Raw genomic sequence first — 13,515 nt, forward strand, 5'->3', positions numbered from 1 at the left:
CCGGCCCCTCCCCCGGCCCCACTGACCCACACCTGTTCCTGAAGAGCCTTTGGGATGAGAGAGAGGGTGTGGAAAGACTGTGCAGATCTCTGGCTCCCGGGCAGATGGGTGTGAGCCAGGCTAAAATGGCCCCTCCCTTTCAGGGCACCTCTAGGAACCCAGGGTTGGTGGCTCACGCCTGTCATCCCAGCTACTCAGGAGGCTGAGATCTGAGGATTGAGGTTCGAAGCCAGCCCTGGGCAGGGAAGTCTGTGAGACCCTTCTCTCCAATCAAGCACCAAAAAGCCAGAAGTGGAGTTGTGGCTCCAGTGGTCGGGTGCCAGCCTTGAGCAAAAACGTTCAGGGACAGCTCCCAGGCTCCAAGTTCAAGGCCCAGGACAGGCACCCCACCCCACCCCCCAAAAAGCCAAACCAAAATGAAAAGAGCCTTCCGGGAGCTGGGTTGGTTTTTTTGTTTTCAATGTCAGTACTGAGGCTTGAGCCCTGGGCCTCCTGCTCAGCCAGGGCCAGCGCTCTACCACTCTAGACACAGCTCCTCTTCTGGCCTTTCGGTGGTTCACTGGAGATAAGGCTCAGGGGCTTTCCTATCCAGGCTGGCTTCAAACCCAGATCCTCGGAGCTCAGCCTCCTGAGTAGCCAGGGTTCCAGGAGTCGCTTTCCCGGCTCAGCGGCCCGCCTGTGCCCTGCAGGAGTGGCTGGTTCCCTGAGGCCTACGTGAAGCCCTTGGAGGAGACGCCTGCGAGCCCCCTGCGCCCCCCGAGCCCCATGACCTCCCCAAACCCGATGAACGAGCTTCCTGCCAGGTACTTGATGGGCAGCCGCAGATCCCAGGGAGGTGACCCTGCCCACGAGAGGAGGTACCTGGGGGTACAGACCCTGGACAGCCAGGGCCAGGCACCCCTATCTGTGTACTCCCCTGTCCTCCCTGCCCCTCCCTGGCCTTCCTAGGTGATCAGGCCCCGCCCAGATACAGGGGGGAGGCTGTGGGATGCTCAGTGCCTGGCAGATGTTTGTGTGGCACTGAGCCCACCGGACCCCTGCTTCCTCCTCTCAGGTCCTACCCCCTCCGGGGAAGCCACAGCCTCAATGACCTCCTGGGCCAGCCGGGCAACTCCACGGTGCCCCCCGAGTACTGGGATGGCCAGTCCCGCTCCCGGACCCCAAGCCGCGTCCCCAGCCGTGCCCCCAGCCCTGTGCCCACGCCTCTGCCCGGCAGCCGCAGGGGCAGCATGGGCAGCACGGGGGCGGTCAGCAACGTGAAGGTGAGCCTCGGCTGCCGGGGCGGTGGGCAGGGGCCGCACCCTAGAGGGGCGGGAAGCCCAGGCCGGGTCCTCTCCAGAACCCAAAGATGTCTTAAGCCTGGAAACTCAGAGCTGGACGCCACCTCGCCAGGGTGGCACGGTGGCTCACGCCTGTAACCCTAGCTACTCAGGAGGCTGAGAGCCAAGGATTGCGGTTCAAAGCCACCTGGAGCAAGAAAGTCAATGAGACTCTTACTTACCATTAACCACCACAAACCCACAAGTGGTGCTGTGGCTCAGGTGGTAGAGCACTCGCCCTGGGCAAAGAACAACTGAGGGGAGGGAGCATGCTGAGGCCCTGAGTTCAAACCCCAGGACTGGCGCAAAACAAAAGCCCAGTGGAGAGGCCCCGGGGCTCCCTTGCCCTCCTCCCCACACGCCCGCCCTCCTCCCCCTCTCTGCAGCCCCTCACTGCCTGGGAGCAGCACCCGCCAGAGCTCTTCCCTCGGTGAGCGCCCTTCCCTGGGTGGGAGGCAGGTGGGGCGAAGCCGGTGCCCCGTGCAGGGGGGAGGTGGGCTACAGATGCGGGGCCCCTTGCAGGGGGGAGGTGGGCTACAGATGCGGGCCCAGTTGCCCTGTCTCACCCCAGCCTCTCCTCCCCTCACAGGGGCACAAACCCCTTTGCCACCGTGAAGCTGCGCCCCACCGTCACCAATGACCGCTCAGCCCCCCTCATCCGCTGAGCCGCCTCCTCCCTGAGCTCTGCCCAGGCCGCACGCGCCTTAGATCCAAGATGGCAGGGCGCTGGTGCCCAGCCGCCGATGCCCAGCGCCCCCGGCCTCAGCCGCTACCGGGCAAGGACCTGGGCTCTTCAGCATGCAGCAGGCGGACTTGGGGGACAGCAGTGTCTTCCTTCCAGGGGCTAGGCCTCTCCTGGTGTGGGGGGAGGTCCGGCCTCCTGCTCCCTGCCCCCTTCCTGCCCTGCCAGCCCCACCTCTGCCCTTGCGCTCCCCCTGGGACTTTTGTAAAGGAAAAATAAAGGAAGCAACGGTAGGCTTGTGGTGTCTGACTGGGGGTCAGTGGGGCTTGGGGTGCACATTCCCGATGGAGAATGGAGGGTTGGGGGGACAGTGGGGCTTGGAGTGCAGGCTCCCAATGGAGAATGGAGGGTTCCCAGGGTGCTCGCTCCCCCAGCCCCTCGCCCCTCATCCCGAACCCCAGAGGCCTCACGCTGCACGGCCCCCATCTCCACCTGCTCCTGAGGGAGGGAGGGGTGGAGCACCATCCCGGCCAGGACCACCGCGTGCCCTCAGCTGGCCTGGGACACAGCGCCCTTTGTTCTCTGCACCCGGGGCTCCAGACGCAGTCCTGGATTAGCTTTATCCGGGGAAGCCAGGAGTCCCTGCTGGAATGTGGCGGGGGAGTTGCGGGGGGGAGGCAGACTGGCACCATCTTGCCTGGCATGGTCTCCAGGGCAGGGCTGTGCCCCCGGCCCCAGACCAGGACCCTCTGGCCAGGGCCCTGGGTCCCCGTACGGGAGGCAGAGGGGTCTCCATGGCTCTTGTCCCTGCAGAGACCCAGCCGCCCGGGCTGTGGTCACTCCAGCCCCTTCTCCCTTCCTGGGCAAAAGCTGCTTAGCAGGGGTGGGGCGAGGGGCGCGACTCCCGCGGGAGGGGGGTGGCCGGGAGGGCACCAGGCCAGCGGCTGATCCCTGGCCGGCCGTGGGAAAGCAAGGGGACGGAGTTGCACTGGGACTGAGGCGGCCTTGGGAGATGGGGGACCGGGCACCCAAACCCTCGGCCAGGCTCGGGTAAGCATGGGTTCCCGGGGACCCCGCCTTGCCGCTGGCCTCACACCACCGCGAGAGGGGGCAGAAGGCCAGAGCCTGGGGCCGGTGGGCCTTGCACTGCCCTGCTGGGAGACCCCAAGGGCTGCGGGGTGGTCCCAAACCAGCCCCCCATCCCTACCCACACCAGCCCCAGCAGGAGGCCCGCCGGTGAGACTGTGTGGACAGAGGGACTGGGGGCCCTGGGGTGGAGGGCGGCCCTCCCAGTACCCTGGCAGGGGTCCCTACCTATCCGGCCCTCTCCTCTGGTCTAGGGGGTGATGGGCCATGCAGCTTGGGGGAGGGATGGCTGGACCTGGGGTCCCCTGGCTTCTGAGACTTCACGCTCTGTGGTGGTGAGGGTTTAGCACCTCAGTCACTCCTGAGGAGATGTTGGAAAGTACGGCAGGGCCCAGGGAAGCTGGCATCGCCCTGCTATTTCCAGTTGTCTAGAGACCCCCCCATGGGTCTCTGGGGACATGGGTGCAGTGGGGACATTGGCAATCCCCCCCCACCTCTGGGCACATCGCGTTGCTGGCCTCCCGCCCTCACCCATGCTGCTCCTGCCATCACTAGGTCCTGAGAGGAGCAGCGCCCTAGAAGGAGCGGTCCTGAAGTCCGGTCTCAAGTAGGCCCCACTGGGAGCTGCGCCCGACCCCTCACAGCCTCCACAGGTGGGGGAGACTCGGGGTACCGGGGTACACCTCCTCCCTTGACTTCCCCTCCTGCTTCCACTACCTAAGCCAGGCTCTGGAGGGTAGTCAGTCCTGGGCCTCAGTTTCCCCTTGCAGTTCTGCATCTCCACCCCCACCCCCTGCCACCTCCAGCCCCGGTCTCTCCTTGCGGCCCCCTCCTTTTCCCCAGCAGAGTTGGCGGCGATGGGCGCTGGGCCGCGGCGGGGCGCGGGCCCTCCCGACGGCGGCTGGGGCTGGGTGGTGCTGGCCGCCTGCTTCGTGATCACCGGCTTCGCCTACGCCTTCCCCAAGGCCGTCAGCGTCTTCTTCCGCGCGCTCATGCGCGACTTCGGCGCGGGTTACAGCGACACGGCCTGGGTGTCGTCCATCATGCTGGCCATGCTCTACGGCACGGGTCAGCGGCTTTACCCGCGGGGGAAACTGAGGCCGGAAGGGGGGCCGTGTGCTCCCTGCGCCCCCGGGGGCCGGGGCGGGGCGCGGTGTCCGCGCGGGTAGATGGACGGGGATCCCCCGCCTCCCCCGCCGTCGGCGCTCTCGGGAGGGAGGCGCGGCCCCGCGGGTGACCCCGTCCCGCACGCAGGCCCCGTGTCCAGCATCCTCGTGACCCGCTTCGGCTGCCGCCCGGTGATGCTGGTGGGCGGGCTGCTGGCGTCGGCGGGCCTCACCCTGGCCTCCTTCGCCACGCGCCTCCTGGAGCTCTACCTGACGGCCGGGGTGCTCACGGGTGAGCCGGGTGCGGCCGGGGCGGCGCGGGCCGGGCGGGGGTCCCCTGTCCTCCCCGTCAGCCCCATCCTCCCCCGTCCTCCCCGATCCTCTCTGTCCTCTCCGTCCTCCCCTAGCCTCCCTGGTCCTCCCAAATCCTCTCCGTCCTCCCGGACCGTTCCTGGTCTTCCTCACCCCACGGTCCTCCCTGTCCTCTCCGACCCTCCTCGTCCTCCCCCATCCTCCCCAATCCTCTGGGTCCTCCGCGATCCTCCCGATCTGCCCCGTCCGCCCCGTCCCGTCCCGCACTCAGGCCCCGGCCCCGCCCTCCCCGCAGGCCTGGGCCTGGCCCTCAACTTCCAGCCGTCGCTCATCATGCTGGGGCTGTACTTCGAGCGCCGGCGCCCTCTGGCCAACGGGCTGGCGGCGGCGGGCAGCCCGGTGTTCCTGTCGGCGCTGTCGCCGCTCGGCCAGCTGCTGCTCGAGCGCTTCGGCTGGCGCGGCGGCTTCCTGCTGTTCGGCGGCCTCCTGCTGCATTGCTGCGCCTGCGGGGCCGTCATGCGGCCGCCGGGCCCCGCGCGCGCGCCCCGCGTCGGGCACGCGCGCGGGGAGGAGGCGGAGGCGGCGGACGGCACCGGGCCGCGCCCGCGCGCGGCGCCCCCTGCCGGCCGGGCCCCGCGCCGCCGCCTGCTGGACGTGGCCGTGTGCACCGACCGCGCCTTCCTCGTGTACGTGGTCACCAAGTTCCTGATGGCGCTCGGCCTCTTCGTGCCCGCCATCCTGCTGGTGAACTACGCCAAGGACTCGGGCGTGCCCGACGCCGAGGCCGCCTTCCTGCTGTCCATCGTGGGCTTCGTGGACATCGTGGCGCGGCCGGCGTGCGGGGCCCTGGCGGGCCTGGCGCGCCTGCGACCCCACGTGCCCTACCTCTTCAGCCTGGCCCTGCTCGCCAACGGGCTCACCGACCTGAGCAGCGCGCACGCCCGCTCCTACGGCACCCTCGTGGCCTTCTGCGTGGCCTTCGGCCTCTCCTACGGCATGGTGGGCGCGCTGCAGTTCGAGGTGCTCATGGCCACCGTGGGGGCGCCCCGCTTCCCCAGCGCGCTCGGCCTGGTGCTGCTCGTGGAGGCCGTGGCCGTGCTCATCGGACCGCCCTCCGCCGGTGCGCCCCAAGGGAAGCCCCTCCCTGCCCCGGGCAGCATTTGATGGGACGGACAGGGCCCCCTTCACGGTCCGTAGCCCCTCCCTGAGGCACAGTCTGGGTGTAGATGGAAAAGCCACGGAAATGCCAGGAAAAAACGAACAGATAGCGTGGGCCCGCTGGGCCATCCCAAGCAGTTGGCACAAAGGCCTTGTGAAGTGGGGGTGAACAGGAAGCAGGCACGGGAGGTTTTGCACACCTGTGGGCCTAGAGTTAGAGCATGATCTGCCCACACCTTGAAAGTGTATCGATGTTTTGGTGTCTTCCTTCCTCTCCCCCCTGCCCCGCCCCTTCCACACACACACAACAAGGCGGGGACTGTGTCTTTGGGGGTCAACCCGGGGGGCTCCAAGCAAAGTGGGGGTGTTCAATGGGCAGCTGGGGAAGAAAGGCCCTGGTGCCCTTCTCCCTGCACACACCACTGCTGGCACGCTCTTTTCAGGGCAGGGAGGGCATCCCAATGGGAAAGGCACAGTATGAGGAGACACGGGATCTGCTTAGGGACCTAAAATTGGAAAGGTGGAGATGGGGGACACGGGTGTGCCTGAGTTGCTGCTTACTGTGAAACAACAGAGCCTGAGCGCGGTCAGGCTCAGGTGGCCAGGCTGCAGGCTGAATGGCTGCAGGCTGAATGGCGGTGTGTCATAGCCCTCAGGGTTGCGTGGGGGAGGGACAGGCAGCCACAGCTGACTGGATCCAGGATGCGTAGGGCCGTGTCCCTTAGAGGCTGGCTCGGGGATACCAGGGACCGCCCCAGAGACCACAGCTTGGCTTGGGCAGCCATAAGAATGTCCCTAGAGAGAGGGCAAAGCCCCAGGGGGAACTACACCCTAGGGGAAAATATTTACAGGTAAGTGACTTCCAGGAACTGGGAAAATGCCTGCTTAGCATGAATAAGGTCCTATGTGCTCCCCAGTAAAAGAGGAGGGGGGTAAGGAGGGGAGAGAGGGAGGGAGGGAGGGAGGGAGGGGGAAGGGGGGGGAATGGTCCCAAGCACGAAGGGACGTGTGCACCTGATGGGAAACCTCAGGAAAGAGGAGGAAGTGGGTCCTGTTTGAGGTGAGGGGCTGAGGTCTGTCTCCAGCGTGTGCAGAGTTCAGTGCGGGGTGCACATGCCCCCCTGGGAGAGGCAGGAGGATGGTAGACACAGAAAGAGAAGTGGCGCTGTGGCTCAAGTGGTAGAGCGCTCGCCTTGAGCTGAAGAGCTGAGGGACAGTGCCGGGTAGGCGGGACAGGCCGGGCAGGACAGGCGGGACAGGCCGGCCAGGCGGGAGGGCGGGACAGGCCGGGCAGGCACAGGCCACTGTGAGCGTGAATGGGGGTGCGGCGGCTTTCACACGTTGAAGAGCTGCCTGACCAAAAGCCTCACATCACCAACGATGCCCCAAATGGCAGAATCCGTGTGAGGTTTCCCCAAGACAGAAATAGACAAGGAAATGTCACCAGTGTACCCTACGAAATCAGGAGCACCCCATATCTGCAGGTGAGGGGTCCAACCCTGGCAGGCCCCTGACCTCTCTGCACCACCCCTCCCAGGCCGCCTGGTGGATGCACTGAAGAACTACGCGATCATCTTCTACCTGGCCGGCTCCGAGGTGGCCCTGGCTGGAATCTTCATGGCAGCTGCCACCTTCTGCTGCCTCCGCCGCCGCCGCTCTCAGGATGCCCCGGCCAGCCCAGCCTCCGAGGGCAGAGCCAGTGACACGGAGGAGGCTGAGGTGGAGGCTGAAGGGGACTCTGACCCACCACCTGCCAGCACTGAGATGCCCAGCAGGCTGGAGGCACTGGAGATGCTGAGCCCCCTCGCTGGGTCCCCGGAACTGGAGGCGGAGGCAGAGCCCAGGCCCGGCCATGAGGAGTGTGTGTAGTGCGCTGGGTGGGCTGGCCCCTGGGCTTGGGAAGGTGGCTCCCCACTCAGAGGTCCTGGCCAAACGGTCCTTCCTGGAGACCTGTGGGCTTCGTCGACCCCTTGGCCATCCTCCCAAGGCGCTCCCCCCCCCTCGAGGAAGGTGGATGCTCAGGAACCCGAGTTCATAAAAGCTCAGCTGAAAGACATTGCTTCTGACTCCTCCAGCATCGGCAGCCCCTCCCCCTGGGAAGGGGGGGCTGGGGAGGGGGGATCACTTCTGGATAAGAAAGAAGGCTGCACCACATAAGCAGAAAAGGCCAGAGGTGGCGCTGTGGCTCAAGTGGTAGAGCACTCGCCTTGAGCTGAAGAGCTGAGGAACAGTGCTCAGGCCCAGAGTTCAGGCCCCATGACCAGACCCCCCCCTCAAAAAAAAAAAGAAGGGTGCGTGACCGTGGTCTGACTTGGGACCAGGCCTCCTTCGCACCCAGGCAGGTTGAAGAGAAACACTGGGGGAGCATGTGGGAGCCAGGTGCTCAGCACCATGCCCGGCACCTGTTCTCCAGTGGGTATACTCCAGGGATGCCTGCAGCTCCCGCAGCCAGCCCAGCCCTCCCCACTACGAGCCTGCCCGGAAGCACGTGTCTACAGCTGCCAGGCAGAAGCCTGCTTCTCCATTTTGGACTCTGCTCCTTTCCCCCACAGGACACCCGCATTCTCTCTGGCAGGAGCAGAGGGCCTGGGACAGCCCAGGGCGGCATCTCCAGAGCTGCCCTGTGGCCCTGGCGGAGGGTACAGGTGCAGCTGGGGCTGAGCCCCTGGCCCTGTGTCTGCCCACCTCAGATAAAGATCTCTCCCACATCCAGCCCAGATGGGTTCGTAGGGTCAGGTGACAAGGCTTTGGGTTCTGAGTTCGGATCCCACTCTGCCTTGAGCACGTGGCTTCTTGGGGTCTCCTGTCCCAGCAGCTGGTGCCACTCCCCAGGGGGCTGTGAGACTCACAGGAGGGGGGTGTGCCCTCCCCCTTGCTCAGGGAGGGAGCGAGGGAGGGGCTGAGGCCACTGCGCGGAGCCGGGCTATCTGGGTTTGAGTTTATTCAATGAAGCCCGGTGCCCAGCCCTCTCCAGAAGTGACTGAGCCCAGTAACAAAATAAATAAAGGCCTTGGAGGTGTGCGTGAGAGGCTGGCCAGCCTGGCCGTCCACCCGCCCCGCTCGCAGCAGGCCGGAGCACACGGAGCGGCACCTCGGGCCCAGCCCCTCTTCCTCGCTGCCCTGTCCTTCCTGAGGCCGGGCCGGGGAGGTGGGAAGGGTGAGGGCCGGCGTCCAGGGCCCAGGCTGAGGCCCTGGGGCTTGTCCTGGGCAGGAGCCCGGATTCGCTGTGCGAGGACAGAGGAGCAGGGAGGCAGGCGCCCCAAGCCGAGCCAGCAGGCCTTTATGCCGCCCTGCCCTGCCCTGCCCTGCCCTGCCCTGCGGAGAGCCGCTGCCCCTCCCGCGGGGTCCTCCCACTGCCCTGCCCGACCCATGGAGCGCTCAGGAGTCACACCAGCTTCCGCCCTTGTCCAGAGGCCCGGCGGCCCCGCGCGTCTCCCGGGGCTGCTGGGGGGCCTGGGCCGTGTCCTCGTCCTCCTCATCCTCGCCATCGGTGAGCTCGCCCTGGTCGGGGCCGTAGGCCAGCGAGGTGTGCGCCAGGTCCACCTCGATGGGGAAGACGTCGGCGTCGCGCAGCACGGCGTAGCAGTCATTATAGTACTTGGACATGGTGGAGACGAAGCGCTGCAGCTGGAACACGATGTCCTGGACTGGGGTGGGGCGAAGGCATTCAGGTGGCTGCAGGACCCCCTCTCCGGTCTTCCTACCCGGGCACCTCCCTGGCCCTGGCCTGGGTAGAGGCAGAGGTGGGCGCGGCCTACGCCCCACCTGCGGCTCCAGGGCGGGACATGGGAAGGGGATGAGCTCCTGCCAGTCCCTGGCCCTGGGACCTTGGGGAGACTTTACCCCCCTTGGGCTGTTTTCCCACCTCTAGCCCAGGAAAGGCTGGCTCGCGGCCCTCACCGTGCTTCTGGTCCAGCAGCTCCATCTTCTCCAGCACATCCTTGCGCATCTGGGAGAAGCGCGCGCGCGCCTCCTGGCGGCAGCGCAGGATCAGCCGGTACTCATAGTTGCCGGTGCTCACTCGGTACAGGGGCTCCCCCAGGGCCTGGGACAGGGGACACATTGGGGTCAGGACAGAATGGGGGTGGGGAGCAGGAAGGCTGCGGGGCGGGCCCAGCTCACAGGGCACCACACTGAGCCCATTACAATGGTATTAAATAAATGAACACTGGCCTTAGGACCATCCTGAGAGCAAAAAGGACAGGAAGGCACATGATGGGTGATGGGGTGGCTCCCCCTGCAGGAGCCTTGCGGACTTGGGGCTCCCAGGACAGCCCGGGGAGGGCCTCGGGGGAAGCTAGCCAGCACTGAAGCCCAGAGGCTGGGGGATCATGGAGTGCCTCCAACTACACGAACAAGAGTTCAGCCAGGTTCCAGGTGCCCCTAGGCTGGCCTGATCTCAGCCAGATTCCTTGCAGACCAAGAAGGTCCCGGGATCTTCCCCAGAATCCCCCACGTCAGCGGGGCCTTCACCCTGCGGACTCACGATGCAGCTGTATTCCTCGTCATCCATCTCCTTCACCTTCAGGCAGTATGACTGTGGGGCAGAGGCGGCCAGGCAGTCAGTGGCTGGGCTCCTGGATGGCCATCCGCATGTCCCAGCTGCCCCCTGGCCACCCAGGAAGCCTGGCCTATCCAGAGGGCAGCAGCCATGCTGGGTACCACTCAAGAGAGCTCAAGTGCACAGGGAGGCCCAGGGAGGGTGCAGCAGGTGGGTGAGGGCATCCAACCCCTAAGAGATGCTCTGGAGGCCCAAGGAGGTGGCAGAACACACCCAGCATAGCCAAACACAAAGGGGGGGGGTGTTAGGGATTCCATGGCCACCACAGCTGTCCTGGGAAGCCCCTTGGCCGGTTTGAGGCGCCTAGCGCAAAGGGTGCCCGGGGGCACGGCACGGCATTCCCTTAGCTCCTAAGACCACACAACAGGGCTCCAGGACTCATCAACGCCTTACGGCGATCACTTTTTGACGAGACCCCTAAGGGGCTGTGCGTGAGAGAGCAGATCTGGCCTCTGGCCCCCCACCCCCACCCCTGCCTCCCCGTGTGGCTGGCGGCCACAGGCCAGCTGCGTGGAGGGCTCAGCCCGCAGCCCACTCACCAGGTACTCAAACTTCACGTCCAGGTACTTCTTGATGGTGAGGCGCGTGTCGGGGATGGCTTTGTGGAGGTACGTGTTCAGGTCTGTCAGCATCTGGGAGGGAGGGAGGCCCGCTCAGACGTCACAGACGTGCGTGGCCAGGGGACCCACGGACGGATGCGAGCTGTCAGCCAAAGGTGCGCCTGCCAGCCATGCCCGTGTCTCGTTGAGGGAAAAGGCAAGCAGTGCCCCAGTGGCAGGACAGCGCTGGCACCGCGCCCAGGTGGTGCAGGGCCCACCGGTGGCGACATGTGGGTGATTAAGCCACAACCGCCACCTCGCACCTGGCCTGCAGCACAGGACTCTGCCCTGCACACCACTCGGCCTTCCCCTCCCTCGGAAGATGGACACACTCGACGCATGCGCTCGACGGGACCCACCGGCTTGATGGTTTTCAGTAGCCGAATGCCAAACTTCTCAATGCTTCGGTGGGCGTCGGCAAACTTCACAAAAGCCTCGCTGGCTGCTGGCTGGGGCTCCCGTACCCCAATCACAGAGAACACGTCCCCAAAGGCTGCATGACAAGTTTGCCTTGAAGGCTGCCCCTACTTGACCCCCTAATGGAGAAGCCAGGGGTTTGCGGGGGCCTGACAGGCTGGGGGACAGGTCAGCATGGGGGTCTACATCCATGGGGACATGTGGCGATGTGGACAGAGGAGACCACAGCCTTGCCCGGAAGCTGCCCTCCAGACCCCAGCAAGCTGTCCCAGGCTGCTCCGCCCCTCAAAAAGGCCGTGGCTACTTCCAGCCTGGGCTTCCTCTCCCCTCAAGAACGGGGCTCCCTGTGGCTGTCCGGCCCAGCCACAGGACTTGGGGGACATGAATGCGTCCCCAAATGAGGAAGGCCACGCAAACGTGGCCGTGTGAGGGGTGGGGTGGCCCCCGATGCCCTCCTGGTCCCCACCGTACCACCCTGGCACCTGGCTGGCGGTCTCAGCACGCATGCGGCCAGCGTGCCAGGGAAGGGCCTGCCACTGGGTGGGCGGTGGGGGGGGGAGCTGAGCCCCGACAGGGGTGCAACTGGCCTGGGGCCACATGGTAGGCTTGGGGTGCCATTACCCCGGTGTGTCTGGGACAGCTCGTAAAAAGCCCGCAGGAGGTTCTTGGTGTGTTCTGTCATCCCTGTGGGAGACACCCAGTAAGACAGGATGGGCAGGGGCACACCACCCCCACCCCCTCCCTTCCCCCAGGTCCTCAACCCTGCCTCCGCCCCCCACCCCCAGGGCCTCAACCCTGCCTCCGCCCCCCACCCCCAGGGCCTCACTGGACCCCAGGCCCACAGTCACTTCCCACAGCCCCACGGCTGCCCTCTGTGGGGCAAAGCTCCTGAGGCAGAGCCAGCACTGGGCAACACTGGCACTGCCTGGCCCAGGCTGGGTCACCACCCACCCACCTCTGTACAGCTCTGCAGTCCTCTCTAGCTCCTCCAGCCTCTTCACGAGCCCATCTGTCGGGAGGGAGAGGAGGTGAGCCGGGGAAGAGCAGGAAGGACCGTCGCGGCGGGGAAAGGGCGTGCTGGCCCCTTACAGCTGGGCTCAGGAGTGTGTCAAAAGCTGAGCATGCCCAGTGAAATGAGTGGGGAGGTGGGCTGGCTGGGATGCATCAGCATTCTCAAGGGACCCAAGGCCAGAAGGGACAACCCCAGGGGCGGACCCCAGAGTCCCAGCCACAGCCAAGATGCCCCACACGTCCTACACAGCCTGAGGGGGCCAGGGAGGTGCCAGCGATGGACCAGAGAGGCGCGTGCGAGTCCTCACCGCAGCACTGCTTCATACGGGTTTACTCAACTCTGCCGGGAGCTACCACGGCATGGAGGTCCAGAGCCCTGTCCTTGGGTGTCCAGGGCCAGAAAGACGCGAGGCAGGGGCGTGGCAGTGAGCGGCCATGGGAGAGGGTGTGGCAGAGGCCGGGGCCGCGGGCGGGCAGGGCGGGTGTAAGGGGAAAGGGAGCACCATGGCATCGTCAGGAGGCCCTGCCACCCTGCAGTCTCTAGGGCCCGGCTCCCTCCAGCCAAGCGCACGGCCACGCAAGTGTTGTGCAGTTTTTAGCTGGGTCACGGGACATCATGACAGCTTCAGTTTTAGAAACTCTATTTACAGCTGGTGAAATTGCAAGGTTTTGGGGGGGGAAAAACACAACAGCCAGTTCCAATTTCATCTCGATGCATGGCCACTACAGTAACAGGATTCACAGACACCAGGACAAAAATAGCAGCCGCCACTTTGCTACCCCATTTGGAACACGCTCAGGCCCCGCCCCCACCTCCCCAGCCAATAAGGCCCAGCGTGCCCGGCTGAGCCTACAATTTATATAGGTATTTATATCTCCCTCCGCGTACAGGGCACAGCGAGTCTATTTATAAGCTTGGGTTTGGTGAGGTAGGCGCAGCACGCGTGCTCTACTGGCCTCCCCAGGGAGATAACGTGCGCACGTGTGTCTGAGCATGTGTGAGTGCGCCTGCACACGGCAGGAACCAAGGGCGGCAGCGCCACCTCCTGGACAAGGACAGAGCTGAGGCAAGAGTATGGGAACAGTGCCAGCACCCGGTGAGGGCTGCACTAGAGGTGCATGCAAGGGCTGGGCAGGGGCTGGGAAGGTGGCTCAGTGGTAGAGAGCTTGCCTTGCATGCATGAGGCCCTGGGTTCAATTCCTCAGCACCACATAAGCAAAAAGAAAAAAGCCGAAGTGGCGCTGTGGCTCAAGTGGTAGAGCG

General features: G+C 65.5%; 3 protein-coding genes across 3 annotated transcripts in view; 2 read left to right on the top strand and 1 right to left on the bottom strand.

Moving 5' to 3' along the window:
- Positions 1 to 2,280, top strand: part of Baiap2l2 (BAI1-associated protein 2-like 2) — a 14,765-nt gene extending 12,485 nt beyond the window's left edge. The window contains exons 8-11 of the mRNA XM_013024794.1: positions 669 to 803; positions 1,055 to 1,262; positions 1,706 to 1,749; positions 1,909 to 2,280. Of these exons, the coding sequence (XP_012880248.1) occupies positions 669 to 803; positions 1,055 to 1,262; positions 1,706 to 1,749; positions 1,909 to 1,984 (463 nt within the window). The 3' untranslated portion in view covers positions 1,985 to 2,280. The remainder of the gene's footprint in view (positions 1 to 668; positions 804 to 1,054; positions 1,263 to 1,705; positions 1,750 to 1,908) is intronic.
- Positions 2,281 to 3,943: 1,663 nt separating this feature from the next.
- Positions 3,944 to 7,532, top strand: Slc16a8 (solute carrier family 16 (monocarboxylate transporter), member 8). Its single transcript, XM_013024795.1, has 4 exons — positions 3,944 to 4,155; positions 4,342 to 4,485; positions 4,801 to 5,625; positions 7,201 to 7,532. Exons 1-4 carry the CDS (start codon positions 3,945 to 3,947, stop codon positions 7,530 to 7,532), a joined length of 1,512 nt encoding a protein of 503 aa, XP_012880249.1. The 5' UTR covers position 3,944.
- A 1,063-nt stretch (positions 7,533 to 8,595) lies between these two features.
- Positions 8,596 to 13,515, bottom strand: part of Pick1 (protein interacting with PRKCA 1) — a 17,135-nt gene continuing 12,215 nt past the window's right edge. The window contains exons 6-12 of the mRNA XM_013024796.1: positions 12,196 to 12,249; positions 11,862 to 11,924; positions 11,183 to 11,316; positions 10,764 to 10,856; positions 10,150 to 10,200; positions 9,564 to 9,708; positions 8,596 to 9,310 (exon numbers count right to left, since the gene is read on the bottom strand). Of these exons, the coding sequence (XP_012880250.1) occupies positions 9,042 to 9,310; positions 9,564 to 9,708; positions 10,150 to 10,200; positions 10,764 to 10,856; positions 11,183 to 11,316; positions 11,862 to 11,924; positions 12,196 to 12,249 (809 nt within the window). The 3' untranslated portion in view covers positions 8,596 to 9,041. The remainder of the gene's footprint in view (positions 9,311 to 9,563; positions 9,709 to 10,149; positions 10,201 to 10,763; positions 10,857 to 11,182; positions 11,317 to 11,861; positions 11,925 to 12,195; positions 12,250 to 13,515) is intronic.

The sequence above is a fragment of the Dipodomys ordii genome, unplaced genomic scaffold (genome assembly GCF_000151885.1).
Source record: "Dipodomys ordii isolate 6190 unplaced genomic scaffold, Dord_2.0 Scaffold79, whole genome shotgun sequence".
NCBI classification, from domain to species: domain Eukaryota; kingdom Metazoa; phylum Chordata; class Mammalia; order Rodentia; family Heteromyidae; genus Dipodomys; species Dipodomys ordii.

Coding starts and splice junctions, on each gene's coding strand:
- Slc16a8 (XM_013024795.1), top strand. CDS start 3,945: ATGGGCGCTGGGCCGCGGCGGGGCGCGGGCCCTCCCGACGGCGGCTGG. Junction 4,486..4,800: donor GACGGCCGGGGTGCTCACGG/GTGAGCCGGGTG, acceptor CCCTCCCCGCAG/GCCTGGGCCTGGCCCTCAAC. Junction 5,626..7,200: donor CATCGGACCGCCCTCCGCCG/GTGCGCCCCAAG, acceptor CACCCCTCCCAG/GCCGCCTGGTGGATGCACTG.